At 55.9% G+C, this 15,456-nt stretch overlaps 1 protein-coding gene across 2 annotated transcripts in view; it reads right to left on the reverse strand.

Annotated features, from left to right (window-relative positions):
* Positions 1-5,770: 5,770 nt before the first annotated feature.
* The window catches only part of TRIM62 (tripartite motif containing 62), a 45,111-nt gene continuing 35,425 nt past the window's right edge, over positions 5,771-15,456 (reverse strand). For both annotated transcript variants that reach the window (XM_084651951.1, XM_084651952.1), the window contains exon 5: positions 5,771-12,070. In XM_084651951.1, the coding sequence (XP_084508077.1) occupies positions 11,520-12,070 (551 nt within the window). In that variant the 3' untranslated portion in view covers positions 5,771-11,519. The remainder of the gene's footprint in view (positions 12,071-15,456) is intronic.

Here is a 15,456-nt window from a genome sequence, read left to right on the forward strand (position 1 = left end):
TTAGCCATCTTCCCCTGCATCACAGGCTGGGCTACCTACAGTACTACGGAGCAGCAACAAAGAACACCTCTGGGTAAAAACAAGCCCTGGCTAATGTGCTGCTCTCTCCAATGTGCGCCTGGCTTTAGCAACATATTTAATTAGTCTCCACAAACTTCATTTCCTCGCCTGCAGATTCAAGTGATCTCAGCGCAAGCGGCCCTGGAATGCGATTCCTTCCGAGGACATGCTCAGTTGAGACATAATGACACTGACTTTGGGTGCAACAGAACATAGTCAGAAGAGCATGGAATGGATTTTATTAACACTATTGAGCTGCTTGTGAATGATTTGGTGACTACGCCTGTTGGTGACGACTTTCTCTGAACGTCACTGTCATTGGCAGTGAAAGTCGCTAGATTTGTCGCTGGTCACTTGGACACTTCTTTGCTCGCTGAGGAAACCAAAAAGTCACTAAATGTAGTGACAAAGTCGCTAAGTTGGCAACACTACGGCAGCTCCTAGCGCCACGGGCTGCCTCTGCTCTGCCCCAGGCCCTGGTTCTGCAGCTCCCATTGGCTGGGAACCGTTACCAATGGGAGCTGCGGGGGTGGTGCCTGTGGGAGGAGGCAGCCCGTGGAGCTAGGAGATGAGGGAGGGGAGCGCTTGTTGGGAGCTCCCTGCAGGTAAGCACCATCCGGCAGCCCAACCCCCAGCCCTGAGCCCCCCCACCACACACACACCCAAACTCCTGCTGCTGTGGGGCAGGGAGGCCAAGACTGCCCCAGCAGATTGCCCCCAGGCCAGCTGCACCAGTCGCTGCAGAAGTCACGGAGGTCACAGAAAGTCACGGAATCCGTGACTTCTGTGACCTCTGTGACAATCACGGAGCCTTAGAGATGAGCAATAACCTGGGTCTCTAGTATCCTAGATGAGTGTCCTGACCACCAAGCTGTGGGGTTGGGGGGGTTCCTAACCACCAGACTATGGGGGGGGAGCTGTGGGGGTGTTACCCCAAATAGTATTTGGACTGTAAGGTGTTTTTCAAATGGATGAGTGCTATGACCAGGTGATATGCAAAATAAACATATTGTTGTATTGATAGAACAGTTTTCTTTTTGAATATCTTTTTGAATATAAAACAAGTTTATTTTTGAAAATTTCTCTTGTTCTGTCCACTGACTCTGTGTTTAAACCAGGGGATAACAACTCTGGGCCTCAGGGATCTCCAACCACCCAAGTTTTTATTCCAACCAGCAAATAATTGTTTTTATTAAAATCCACTAGTTTCCCCTGCACAGAGAATTCTCACATGCCCCAGCCTTCAGTATGAACTCAGACATGGAAGAGCTGCAGACTCATGGCCTCCGGGAGGAGCTAGCTCCCGTGCATTCCCGTGCATTCCCGTGCAGGTAGCTCCCCCCGACCCCCCAGCAATGTGGCTGTGTCCTGCCGTGGGGCTGCTGGCTCTGGAAAGGGCAGAGGAGACATCTTGTCAACATGCCGCTCTCCCAGCCCAGCTGCCCCCCACGCTAAATCCAGCCTGGCTCCCTGGCCCCCCTGGCATTCTGCCACCCTTCCCCAACCCTGGCACCCAAGGTCCCAAGGGCTTGGCTGGGCAGTGCCTCCCCGGGGGAGTCCCAGCTCTGTCTTACCAATAGCCTCCCTATTCGCAGGGGAAGCATCTGTGGGAGTCTGTCTCACTCACCCTGCTCCTCTGGCATTGCAGGTCGGAGGAGGGGGCGCGGGGCCTGAGAATCCCCTTCCCGGGTCCAGGCAGCTGCGAAAGGAACCAGCAAACCAAAGGCTAAGCAGGCTGCCCTGCCGGTGGGTAACGACACCCGGCTGCATACACTGCCTGGTGTTCCTGTGTCAAATTACAAGTTCTCCCAACGCCCACAGGAGGCTGGAATGAGGCCTTGGCCCTTGGAGCTAGGGAGATCCGCCTTCCCTTGATCGGCCTGTGGGCCAGCCACTCGCTCACACAGCCAGCATGTTACCATGTGCCTGGTGCTTCCAGAGAGGCCAGGCAATGGGGGGCGGCGGGGGGGGAGGGGCGTGGGGAGAGACAGAAATATCCCAGCAAGAGGCACTGTCCCCTCCAATGGCCATGAGCTCTGGGGTGTCTTGGGTTTCAGAGGGTGCTGGGTGCCAGAGGACAGGTTCAATCCCTTCATCTGCGGGCAGCAATTTACCAGGCAAACATCCTGGTTGGACTCCATGGCATTTATAAATTGATGACAGACTCAGAGAAGCTCTAGCATAGGACTAGGGAGACCATGGTTCAAATCCTTGCTTTGCCACAGCTCTCCTGTGGGAGCGTGAGTAAGGTACTTCGCTGCTCTGTGCCTCAGTTTCTTCCATCTGTACAATGGAGATAACAGCCCTGTCTTGCCTCGCAGGCGGTGTGAGGATAAATCTGTTAAATATGGTGAGATGCTGAGATTTTGCAGCAATGGAGGCTACATAAATCCCTTAGCTGCTTTTCTAATGCAGACTCATAAGCTGCTTGGAGGACTTGGCACATGCAGTGTTGTAGCCATGTTGGCCCCTGGATATCAGAGCGACAAGGTGGGGGAGGGAATACCTTTTACTGGACCAACTTCTGCTCATGAGAGAGACAAGCTCACGGAAGCTACTAGATCGCACGCCCTGGTTCTCATGGGCGACTTTAATTTTCCTGATATCTGCTGGGAGAGCAATACAGCGGTGCATAGACAATCCAGGAAGTTTTTGGAAAGCGTAGGGGACAATTTCCTGGTGCAAGTCCTAGACGAGCCAACTAGGGGGGAGCTTTTCTTGACCTGCTGCTCACAAACCGGGAAGAATTAGTGGGGGAAGCAAAAGTGGATGGGAATTTGGGAGGCAGTGACCATGAGTTGGTTGAGTTCAGGATCCTGACACAGGGAAGAAAGGTAAGCAGCAGGATACGGACCCTGGACTTCAGGAAAGCAGACTTCGACTCCCTCAGGGAACGGATGGGTAGGATCCCCTGGGGGACTAACATGCAGGGGAAAGGAGTCCAGGAGAGCTGGCTGTATTTCAAGGAATCCCTGTTGAGGTTACAGGGACAAACCATCCCGATGTGTCGAAAGAATAGTAAATATGGCGGGCGACCAGCTTGGCTTAACGGTGAAATCCTAGCAGATCTTAAGCATAAAAAAGAAGCTTACAAGAAGTGGAAGGTTGGACATATGACCAGGGAAGAGTATAAAAATATTGCTCGGGCATGTAGGAATGAAATTAGGAGGGCCAAATCGCACCTGGAGCTGCAGCTAGCGAAAGATGTTAAGAGTAACAAGAAGGGTTTCTTCAGGTATGTTGGCAACAAGAAGAAAGCCAAGGAAAGTGTGGGCCCCTTACTGAATGAGGGAGGCAACCTAGTGACGGAGGATGTGGAAAAAGCTAATGTACTCAATGCTTTTTTTTGCCTCTGTTTTCACTAACAAGGTCAGCTCCCAGACTGCTGTGCTGGGCATCACAACATGGGGAATAGATGGCCAGCCCTCTGTGGAGAAAGAGGTGGTTAGGGACTATTTAGAAAAACTGGATGTGCACAAGTCCATGGGGCCGGATGAGTTGCATCCGAGAGTGCTAAAGGAACTGGCGGCTGTGATTGCAGAGCCATTGGCCATTATCTTTGAAAACTCGTGGCGAACGGGGGAAGTCCCAGATGACTGGAAAAAGGCTAATGTAGTGCCAATCTTTAAAAAAGGGAAGAAGGAGGATCCTGGGAACTACAGGCCAGTAAGCCTCACTTCAGTCCCCGGAAAAATCATGGAGCAGGTCCTCAAAGAATCAATCCTGAAGCACTTACATGAGAGGAAAGTGATCAGGAACAGTCAGCATGGATTCACCAAGGGAAGGTCAGGAAATTTCTTTTGTCTCTTTCTTTTAAATTTTTATGGGAAAACTTAATGACTCCCCCCTCGGCGATTTTTTCAGTAACAATTTTTGGGTTTTCATTTTCAAAAAAATCTTGGGTTTTGTAAAGCAACAAATATAAATTTTTAAACCCCCAAATGAAAACTTTAGCTGAAACTGTTTACTGTGGAGTCCCTTTGGCTTTGCCCCATTTGATAACTGAGGGCAGAATCTACATTTGTGGCTCCACTTGGTCTGTGCAAATCCTTTGTTCCTTATTTTCCCAGAATCTATTTTCTCCCTCGCTTGTTTGCAAGTGCACAAGGAGGCTCTGCCCCCTCCTGAGCTGGCTTGAGAGTCAGCACTGACAGCAGCTTTGCAATTCAATTGGCGCCTCTGAATGCAGGCCCAGGCGTGGCCATGCTGAGCTGACAGATGACGTCCTTAAGTGCAGATGGCACTGCCAAGGCTCCCTCTGGAGAAAGTCCTAGTCGTGGTACAGAATTGGCTCGCTGCAGCTCGCCCATTAGGAAGAGGAGTTGGTAAGAGAGCTCATTTTGTCAGCAGAGATGGGGGTGGGGGGCGCTTAGCTAGTCCTGCATTTTCTGTAATCCTGGATGGCTGGAGGAGCCAGGCCAATGATGCATAATACCCAGGAGACTCCATCCAGCTCCTCTCCCCCAACCTTCATCTAACACAGATGGAATTGTCTTAGCGAAACAGCAGCAGAGAGGGAATCAAGGTCCCTGTCACTGACTAGCTCTGAGACCTTGGGCAAGTCACTATCTTGGCACAAATATGGCCATCATTGCAGTATCAGGGCATTCCCGGTGCCTCAGTTTACCTGTGCATCTTGAGCTGTCTGGCTGTGCCTTAGGGCTGGCTGGCTCTTTGTTGCTGTGATGGGGTGCTGGGCAATAAGGGGTTAAGGGATTATTTTGGGCTCAGCCAGCCCCACCCCGCCACACCTGCAGCAAATACTCCATCTGCTGAGGGAATTAAAAGGCCAGGAATTAGCTCATTTGCGTGGCAGAGCTGCAGGTGAGCAGATCTGCAGCCCACAGCTCCAGCAGCGCAGAGGGAAGCCTAACGGCTCTGACACAGCTGCCCAAAGGGGCTCTACCTGAGGGAAAGGAGGACCCACCCCAGAGACAACCAGAGAGGGAAGGATCCAGTGGACATGGGTCTCCTTGTGGTTTGGATCTCCCCATGAGGGGAAAGCCTTGGACTGAGCTGACCCCAGGGGGGTGGATGAGAGGAAGAGGCCCAGGGTGGACAGCCTTGGTTGCCAGACTTCCAGTAGCCCAAAGGGCCCTGGATCAGAGCTCAGTGGAGTAGGAGCGCCCGGGCTCCCCTCCCACAATCCCCTTGAATGTCAGGAGTTGCAGCCATGACCACACGGCCGCGCTCCCCAAGAGAGGAGCATTACAGTTGCCAACAGCAGTATTTTGTAACTGAGAGGAGGATCAGGTCCCATGGCTACAATGGTGTAAAACCCAGTGTGGTGTGACTCCACTGAGTCAGGCCTGTGGTGTTGCGATCTCGTGGTAGGGCCTGATTCCTGTGGCACATAGGTAAAGGACCCAATCTGTTCTCATAGTTATCCATGAGTGGTCACTTGATTCAGGTTAATAGAATTGCACCAGTGAGAAGAGAATCGGGCCCAAGAACTGTGTATAATGCCTGCTACCTTGGTGGGGGGGTGTGTGTGCGGTAGGAATGTTATGAGCCAATGGAGATCCATTCGGCAGAACAATAGCATGCAAATGGCAGCCTTTCTGCAGGTCTGGCTGCCAGCTGCATTGTTGTCCTTTGTCTGTGTTTGCATGCAATCCGCGGGGCGTCTGCAAGGAGATGGGCCAGGAGGGGAAGGCAGGAGCTCCGGGGGCGGCTGCATTGCAGAAACAAGTTTCCATTCCTCTTTTTTAGAAAGTTGCCTTTATTGCAGCAGTCAGAGACTACGTGCTACGGAGCTAGGAATAAATACAGAATCCATCAGCTTCTGCAAAAGGAAAAAGCACAGCACTGGCGGAGCACGCAGGCAGGTGGTGGAGATGGAAGTGCACCCAGCAGGCACTGGAGTCACTTGGATGGTGAAGCCAGGAAGGGCCGACTCATGCCAGGCACTGAGCTTGCCTTGCAGGATCGCAGCCCGTGGGTGCATTACCCTGCGACACTCCATCCTGCCAGGCGACAGAGGGATGCTGTCCCCCCACCACACCAGCTCTCTCCCTGCAGCTCCTGTCCATACCACGAGATTTCTCAGTGACTTCAACAGAGCAGCCTCCTTGCCAAGAGGCTGAACCTGCTCAGACGAGTAAACTCATGGGGCTACACCCCATAGGACTCCCTACACACAGAAGGAGTTTTCAGGATTCATCCCCAAAGTGGGATGGGGCTGAGTTCCAGCACCTCCCTCCAAATAGCGTCCTCAGTCTGGTCTGCAAGCTGGACCTGTTTTCCCAGAAAGAACTGGGCCAGGATGGGGGAGACACCACATGTCACCAGTGATGTTGGGTTTTGCTCCCCTACATCCACCGGGCTGTGTGCAAGTACTCAGAGAGGGGAGTAGCTCTCCAGGTGGGGGAGTCTGCAGCCAGGCACTCGGCACAGAATAGCCAGCTGGTGCCTTGGAGGGCAGAAAGCCCAACTCCTGGTAGGAGGAAGTGTTGCTCATCAGCTACCTCCAGTGGAAGCCGTAAAATGGGGGAGCATTATTCTTCCCCTCTCTGTCACCAAGTGAGCAGCCAGGCCAGGCTGCAGAGCAGCAATTAGCGTTGGCCATTCACTGAACAGAAAGTCTCCAGGGAGCCTGGTGGCTGACAAGACATGGCCCCAGAAGGGGCAAGAAGCAAACCACACTGCATGTGATCCAGCTCACAGGGGTAGGAGGACAGGAGGGCCTGAGTCCAGTCACAACATCTAGTGTCCTCTGGATCTTGAGTCCTTATGATGGATGGCTCATGTCTCAGCTGGATCTCTGGAAGGGGAGAACGGGCTCTTCGTACAACCAGAGCAATCCCTGTCCACGCCCTTCTCCCCATAGTGCACGGAGCAGATGTGCCCAAGGCAGCGATGTACCAGGCTGCTGCGCACACTTGTACAGAGAGTGAGCACAGCTGGCTGCTCCCCCTTGCTCAGACCAGAGACCCTGACATGTCCCAAGTTCGTTCATTTACAAAGCAACATGATCAGCCTGGAGTCCCTGAGCCAAGAAATACCAGTGGGGAACACCCCCTTTGCCTCTCCAAACGCCTGCAGACAGCGGCTCCTTGGTGCTCACAAAACCTGGACTTAGCAAGTCTGTTGCCACGTGAAATTCACCACATGCCAGCTGCCGTGGGCTGGGCTGGAGCCACATATGTGTGGGGCTGCCACCCTACCCGGCTTGTTGCCACATTGTCTCTGCACCCATTGCCCGTGGGACCTCCTGGCTGCCATTCAGACACTCCTACCATGGCGCTATTGCCCACAAAGGCACCGCAGCAAGCCCAAGGTCCCTGTGCTTCCACTGACCTCCTGGTGCAGTGAGGGGGAGGGTTTGGTGACATCCATCGCCAGCAATGGACTTCTCCCCTTGGGGCACCTAGCCAAGCCCAGCCTGGGTCTGGGGGAGGTGACAGGGCCCAGAACCAGGAATCTGCTGTCGGTATCAGTCCCAGAGCTGCGTGGGACTCTGGCCAAGTGCCTTCCCCTCTCTGTGCCTCAGTTTCCCCAGCTGTAACTGCAAATCGGGATGCTCTTGCTCTGTTGTCTGATGCGTTGAGATCAGTGACCATAGACTGGAAAGTCTCATCAGCCTCCTGCCCTTCTCAAAGCCCTGGTGACTCCGTGGGGGTCTATTTCCCTGCCTCAGGGTTCTCACCATTATGGAACTGATTCCCGGGGCCTGTCACAAACACACTCCTGCTGAAGGCACAGAGCCTTTGACCTGAGACGGGAGTAAGGGCATCAGGCCAGCACCAGATGGGCTCCAGGCAGCCTCAAGAGAACTACCTCAATGTTCAGCTTTGTGCCTGCTCCCCACCATTGTGCATAGCTCCCTGCTGCCCCTTGAGGATCTCCACAGACAGGGCCCGGCTTTGACGTCTCCTGTCCAGATCTGTCCTTCAACCGCTTGCCACAGCCCCAAGGCAAATCTGCAGGCTCCACGCCTCCCGGTGGCAGGACTTCCCCCAGCTAGCCTCCCTGCTGCTCTGGGTGCAGACCAGTGGCCCCGGCTCCTGGGCCAGCTATGGGCTTAGTGCCAATTGGGCTAGGTGCTACCACTAACTGGCTACAATGTGAGGCCTATGTCTTCAGTCATAGCAGCTGCTTTTGGGTGCCTGTTGTGAGCCCCTTTTGGCCTGTTCTTCCAGGCTCTAGCTGGTGTTGATGGGCACTGGTGTTGTTCGCTCAGTGCCCCTGGATATCAGGCCCAAGGGGCCCCCCAAAACAGAAGCCCCTGTTAGGAAAGTCTCGGTCTCAGCCTCTCTATTGTTAGCTACTCGATCCAGATTCCTGGCCAAGGTCCCTACCTGTATGCACTGGAGCGCTTCCCGTCCCCCTTGGCTGCTGGGCCGGCTGGAGCTGATCACACTGACTACTCACTGTGTGTTGGCCACCCGGGTCACGTGCTCTAACTTCTGCCCCGTGTGGAGGAGATGCTATGATGGGATAACATGGTTTTGGTAATTAAATATTCATGGTAAATAGGCCCAATGGCCTGTGATGGGATATTAGATGGGGTGGGAGCTGAGTTACCCAGGAAAGAATTTTCTGTAGTACCTGGCTGGTGAATCTTGCCCATATGCTCAGGGTTTAGCGGATCGCCATATTTGGGGTGGGGAAGGAATTTTCCTCCGGGGCAGACTGGAAGAGGCCTGGGAGGTTTTTCACCTTCCTCTGTAGCATGGGGCACGGGTCACTTGCTGGACGATTCTCTGCTCCTTGAAGTCTTTAAACCACGATTTGAAGACTTCAGTAGCACAGACATAGGTGTGAGGTCTTTTGCAGGAGCGGTGGGTGAGATTCTGTGGCCTGCGTTGTGCAGGAGGTCGGACTAGATGATCATGATGGTCCCTTCTGACCTAAATATCTACGAATCGTTAACAAGGAGCCCAGCCCGTCATGCTTCCTGGTATGGGCCTTCGGAGGACACAACGTCTGGAGCCTGTGAAAGTGCCCGTCGCTGCGGGGAGACCCAGTCGGGCTAAGCGATCCCAGCCCCTCCCATGGCCAGGGTACTTGCCAAGGCTGCCGCCTTCGGGCTGCCTCAGTACCACTAGCAGCGCCTGGCAAAATGCCGCTGCCCAGGGAGTGTGTGAGCGCGTCCCTCCCGGGTGAGGCGTAGCGCCTGACAGGCCGCACTGGGCTGAGCACTGCCCCATCACCTGTCTGCCCCACCACGCACGGGGAGAGGCCATGGCACAAAGAACCAGGAGCTGCTGGTTCCTGGGGCTCTGCTCAGGCTGCCCCAGCTGGAGAGAGGAAATGGGACTCCTTGCTTATTGGCTGTCACCCGCCTCACACGCTCCTATCCTATCCTGACACACCTTGCCTATCCCCACCCTTTACTCTGATATCCCCCTCTCGCATCCCTTGTTCCTCTCCTCCAGCCCCCTCTGCCCTTGCCCACTGCACAGCTCAGGCGTTTGCCCGAGTCCAGGCAGCTGCAGGCATTCCCCCAAGAGGTGACCTCCACCCGGGAGAGGGTGCGGGGAAACCTGAAGCACACCTCGCTCGCTGACAAGAGCCAAGGCACTTGTTCCAGAGCGAGGTGGAGGGAGGAACGTATGCCTCCGGAGCCGGGTACACGGTCACAGTCACAGATCTGTCCTGGCAACCCGCAGGTCAACACTCCACTCCGTAGGAAACAAGCTGCGCCAAGGGGTGCTGCCCACACTGCACGTGCACCGTGCTCAGTAACTGGCACTCACCTGATCCACCTGCAGCACCAGGGAGCTGTGCTCTGCTACCTATGTGTTGGGAGCAGTGCATTCTGGGAAAACCTGAGTTGCTATCCCACCACGCTTGAGCAGGGGCAGAGCCCCGTGGCATGCACACAGAGCAGCACCAGCAACGTGTTCCGCAGTGTCACGCTACCCGTGACGCCAGGAGGACCAGCCAGCCTGGTTACACAGGTGCAGTGACTGTTCTGTCCACACAGGGCTCTGGGCAGGGAAGACCACAGGCAGCTGCCACAGGACCAAGCCATGATCACGGCTGACCATTATTCCCTGGTGCCAAACTGGCTTCAACAAGGACTGTGGCATACAGTGCCGGAGCAGGCTCCACCAGTGCTGGGCTGAGGGTCATGCACCTCAGCTGGCCTCTACCCATGGCAGATCTGGGGCCAGGCACCAGCCATGTCTGCCCCTAAGGCAGCCATCAGGGTGCGGAGCCAGGCTGGCTCCCGGGGTACTCCAATCCAGGCTCCTCTTGGCAGATTTTGCCCAAGCCAACGAACCTGGTGAAGGGGACAGCTGGGGGGGAGGGCCTCACACAAGAGGGAACTGGCCTGGGGGAGGGTGGCCCTCGTTGGGGTCATGCGCACACCCCATCCCTGCTCAGACACCCATGCTCTGTGCTGGGATCAGCTGAGGGAGCAGTTCTGCTGCCTTCTGCAGTGTGTGGGTCACTTGCCAGGGTTACCTGGGTGTACCTCAGTCATTTCCGCGCCATCAGCCCCTCCTGTGCTCTGCCTGGGGCACTGCCAACCCAGGCTCCAAATAGGGGACTGCACACCTTTGGTGTCATTTCAGTTGCTGGATTCAGGCTCGGGTGCGGGATGGTGCTGGTGCCGGTGACATGCAGGCGGTCAGGCTTGATGACCTGGTGGCTCTATGACTTTACCTCTGGCAATCTGAGCCCTCTGCTCTCAGGGAGGCACAGGGCAAGGCTGCCTCAGCCTCCAGCTGCTGCTAAAAGGAACTGCAAGCCCAGCTGGCAAGCCCAGACTGCAGCCCACTATGCAAAACATGCTCATCTAACCCTCCCCCTTGTCCTTCCCCACCCTCTCCCCCTTAGCTGCACCTTGTCTTAAACCTAGACTGCAGCTCTCTGGGAAAGAGGCTGCCACCCACTTCTTTGCAGAGGGCCTAGCAGCACGGGATCCTGACCCCTTGGTGCCGGGGGCCCCTGAGTGCCAATGTAACACATACGAAGTGCAGATGCTGCCAGGTCACTAGCCCTGTGCAGGATGGCTCATGCTCTGTCCGTAGGAGCAAACCCAGCTAGGAGCTCACAGGTGAGCTGAGATACCAAGCAGCGGTTCAGCAGCAGCTCTGCTCCATGCCAGCAGGAGGCTCCAACAGCACAGGGTCCCACCTGCATCCATCCTGGCAGAGTGCCCATCGCAATGCCGGGGTCATGCCAGGGATAGCCAGCTGGATGTCCACACTCAGCCCGAATCCTTGGGTTAGTCTGGAAGCTGACGCAGACAGGGAGGCAGGAATGCTGCATCCTCTCACACTGAAATACCAACAGTTCCATGGCCTCCCTCCATCCCCACAACCCCCCAGCCCCAGCCCTGCACCCTCCTGCACCCGGATAATGCCAGGAGGTCAGAGCTAGGAATGGCACAGCCCTGGAGCCTGCAGAAAGGAGTAGGTGGGAACTGTCTTAGCAGGGACTCTGGACTCAGCCTGCCGGCCAGGAGGCTCTATACAGCTCCAGGCTCCCTTCTCTGCTCCCTCCTAGATCCGGACGGTGTTTATGCGGAGTGGCTGCACATTCTTGCCATTGGCATGGCTCTGGCCAGGACTAAAGTATGAGCAGAGCTTGCCGGGGAACTTCTCCCGGAAGGTGTACAGCCACGACATGTCATCAGCATTGTAGAAGATCAGGAGGCCTTTGTCATAGTCCAAGAAGACGCCGACTTTCTCTAGCTTGCTCTTAACATTGAGCCGGGTCCAGGGCTGGGTGCAGGCGCTGTACTGGTTGCCGTCGTGCATGACGATGCAGTAAAAGCCGCGGCTGGGCTGGATCTGAATGCTCCCCTTGCGGGTGACAGCCTCGTGTGCCAGCCCGATCATCCACTGGGTCTTCTCTGAGACGATGACCTCCCAGTAGTGCACGCCGCTGCCGAAGGCCTCTGAGCCCAGCACCGACACTTCCACGTCAAAGCGCTTGGGTGAATCCTGCAGCGGCTGCGGGTGCAAGTTGCCGTAGGCCACGATGGTGCAGTCATCCGACAGGATGAGACGCTGGTGAGCTGTGACGGGGTCCAGCGTGAGGGCTTCTGGCACTGGGAAAGCAGAGGGACAGGAAGGGGCTCAGAACCTAGCCACACCCCACACGGCTAGTCAATTACAGGCAAAGCACTTGCTTATGCAACGGGAATGTAAATGCCCCCAAAATAGGGGCCTACAAGCACCCACCCAGCCACCCCTCACACAGACAGCACTTCACAAAGAGCTGCAGGGACACCAGAGGGGGCTGTGCTGAGGGACGTGTGATGGGGTCAGTCAGGTGGCTCGGCAGCCAGCCCCCTGTAACTCCCCATCTGCCCTTGTGCTCCGTGCAGGGACTGGTCCCACAGGCGGGGAAAGCTGTTGGAGGGACCTTCTTGCGGCCCTGTAGCACGGGAGAGGCAGTATAGCTAGCTAGGCTCTACCAGTGCCTCGGCTGCATTTAAAATCGCACCCGTGACACTGCTTAGCAATCCCTTTGGCACTGAAGCTTCCTTTAGGAGGAGGAAGATGCGAAGAGGTAGGGAGTGCTCTTGCCAGAGTACAGACCATATGCACAGATGTGCCAGGGCCTCGGAGATGGGGGCTGATGCTTTGGGGCCTTTCTGGGGGACCCCACACCACGGCTACATCTCTGAGAGCTCACCCAGTGGTGGGAGTTAGACACACAGATCAACGCCCTGGGTGAGCTGATCTGGGGTGGGATAACAAACACTCCAACCAGGTGTGTCACAGGGCTTGGCTCTGCTGGGCTCCCAGCTCGAGATGTACCCAGGCTAGCTCTGAGTGAGCGAGCACACTAAAAATAGATAGGTAGCCACGGTGGCACCAGAGGCCAGCCGCCCCACATACAACCTCCCTGAGACCCTAGGTGCGGACGCAGGGCGGCTAACCCTCCCCCATCTGTGCAGCTGTGGCTGCAGCGTTATTTGCGGCGTTCTAGCTTGATCAGAGCTAGCGTGGGTACGTCTCGAAATTACACTCCAGGGCCAGTGCAGATGTAGCCTCAATGTGGGATGCTCCAGCACAAGCAGCAGCTTCCTTGGTGTCTGTGGTGGGATCCCCCCAGCGAGCTACAGAGGGTGACAGCCCCTGCCCCAACCCTGCCTCAAGAAATCTTTGATGAGGATGGGTCTATGGATATAGGGGGAAAAGGGGAGAGTGGAGCCAGGAGGCCCGAGAGGGCAGGAATCTTGCTGCAAGGGGGAGTAGGGCACTGGAGAAGGAGAAGGTGGGGTGGCTGGTGGGAAGCACCAGAGCTCCCTGCCTGCTCCATCTAACAGACCTCCTGGGGTTTGGCAAGAGGGGCCCCACGCTGCTCGGAGCCACAGGGCAGGAGTACAAGGTCAGCTCCAGGCTGGCAGGAGCAGTAGATTCCTGGGGCGCCTTGCTGGGGGCCCCAGGATCCATAGAGACTCTGGCTCCCTCACAAGCTTTGGACAAGCAGTTCTCTCTTCCCACCACTGCCCAGCCCCCTAGCAAGGGGCTCCCTGTGGGGAAAGGCCCACAGCCTCCTCTATGGAAGCTCAGGTCCCCAGCGCTCACAAATGCCCCGCGCTGGGCTTGAAAGAGCTGATGCTGCCCAGCGATATTAATTAACACCATTGGTAACTTCACATTCATCAGTGAAAGGCTGGTGCCAGGCACTCGAGCTCAGTGAGGGGAGCCAGGCATGGTGATTTCATCCCTCTCCTTTCTTTTGGTTTTGCTGCAGAGTGGTAAACTCCACCCCCCACAGGCGCTTTTGGAATGGTGTGGAATGCCTCCATGATTAGACAGTCATAACTCAGGAAGCCCTTGTCCAAGTCACTTCAAAATTTGTAGACAAATTTGACCATGGCACCAGGTCTAACCTACCAATTCCGAGGCCAATCTGACTTATTTTGTGGATGGGGGAGGGGGCAGGGGGAGAAAACCTGGTCTAAAAGGGAAACCCCCAGGCACAATGGGCGGGCACCACTCGGAGCCTGGCTCTTTACAACCCAGATCCCGCCAGCCCATCAAAGGAGCTTGTGCCCACTGGGGCCGCAGCAGCGTGACAGCTCAAGCGGGGCTGCTGCTGTGCTGAGTGCAAAGAACAATGGCAGAGGTGGCACAGAGCAGTTTTAGCCGCATCCAGGCAAGTGTAATTGTACTCGGCAGACCTTATGCCCAGGCAGGACAGAGGGTGGGGCCCGAATAAACAAGAGCAGAAAGGCCAGCAGGCCGGGAGCAAGCTCTCTTACAGGTCACTGTGTCTCAGCAGAACACTCCATGCCCCAGGGGATGGATCGGCTAATTAATAAACATGGGTTGTGAATGTCTGTATCAGACACTGAGCTCAGTGACAAGAAACCCAGCTAGAAATGGAATTAACCCCCACCTCCCTGGATTAACCCCCCACTCCCCAGCCTGTCTCCAGGCCAGCTCCATCTGGGGCCGTATCCTTGCACTGCAGACCCCCAAGCTCCCGTTACCATAGCAGTGGGAGCAGCCCTGCGGAAAGGGCCTTTGTCAGCCTCTGATGCGTTCTCCCTTCTCCCAGGAACAGGAGCTGGTGTCTGGGCTGCACACTGGGGCATGCATGGCCCTGGCTGGGGGAACAGCAGCAGTGGTTGGGCGGGGAGGGGGGAGGGAAGGGGAGGGTGATGCATAGGCTCTGGGCCCCGTCCCTGCAGGATCTCAGGACCCCCCAGACACAGGGTGTTCTCCCCAAGGCACTCTCACCCCCACTGCAGTCAATGGGTGCTTTGCTGCCTCGGTGCTCAGCCTTCTGCCCATTCGGATTTTGCCTGGGTCACGGAGCAGCCACATGCAACTACTGGAGGGGGCGGCATTTGAACCAGTGACCTGGAGGCAAAGGATTCTGTCCCCTCACCAGTCTGCCACTTGCACTCCCGCAGAGCCTTAGAACAGGAGAAACATCAAACCACACAGCTGGGGCCCCTTTGACAGAGGTCCATCATGGACATGCCAGGTGCTGGATCCCAGGCACTGCTGCCCAGCAGGCACTGGCATGTCACATACAGTCTGCTGCTGCTCGTCCCCAGCTGACGTGCTGAGTCCTGCAGCCCTGAATGCATCCGATGAAGTGAGCTGTAGCTCACGAAAGCTTATGCTCAAATAAATTGGTTAGTCTCTAAGGTGCCACAAGTACTCCTTTTCTTTCTGCAGCCCTGTGACTTCCAGTTCAGAATCTGGCCCTACGTGCAGGGTTTTCCTGCCGGCGTCAGACCACAATGCCCTGAGGAGGCCACCGCGGCCATCTGTCTGCAGTTTAATCCCTCCTATCACAAAGGCTGGGCCCAGCAGCCTGTATTTACCTAGCTAAGGCGACTCTCCCCACACGGCAGGATTTGCAGGGAGGATGAGCGTCACCGCCCCCAGACCAGTAGACTTGTGGATGCTCAGCACTTCTGATAATCACGCCAGAGGCCCCGGCTGCCACATTATGCCAGGAAAG

Source organism: Lepidochelys olivacea (assembly GCF_965140295.1).
Source record: "Lepidochelys olivacea isolate rLepOli2 genome assembly, chromosome: 18".
NCBI classification, from domain to species: domain Eukaryota; kingdom Metazoa; phylum Chordata; order Testudines; family Cheloniidae; genus Lepidochelys; species Lepidochelys olivacea.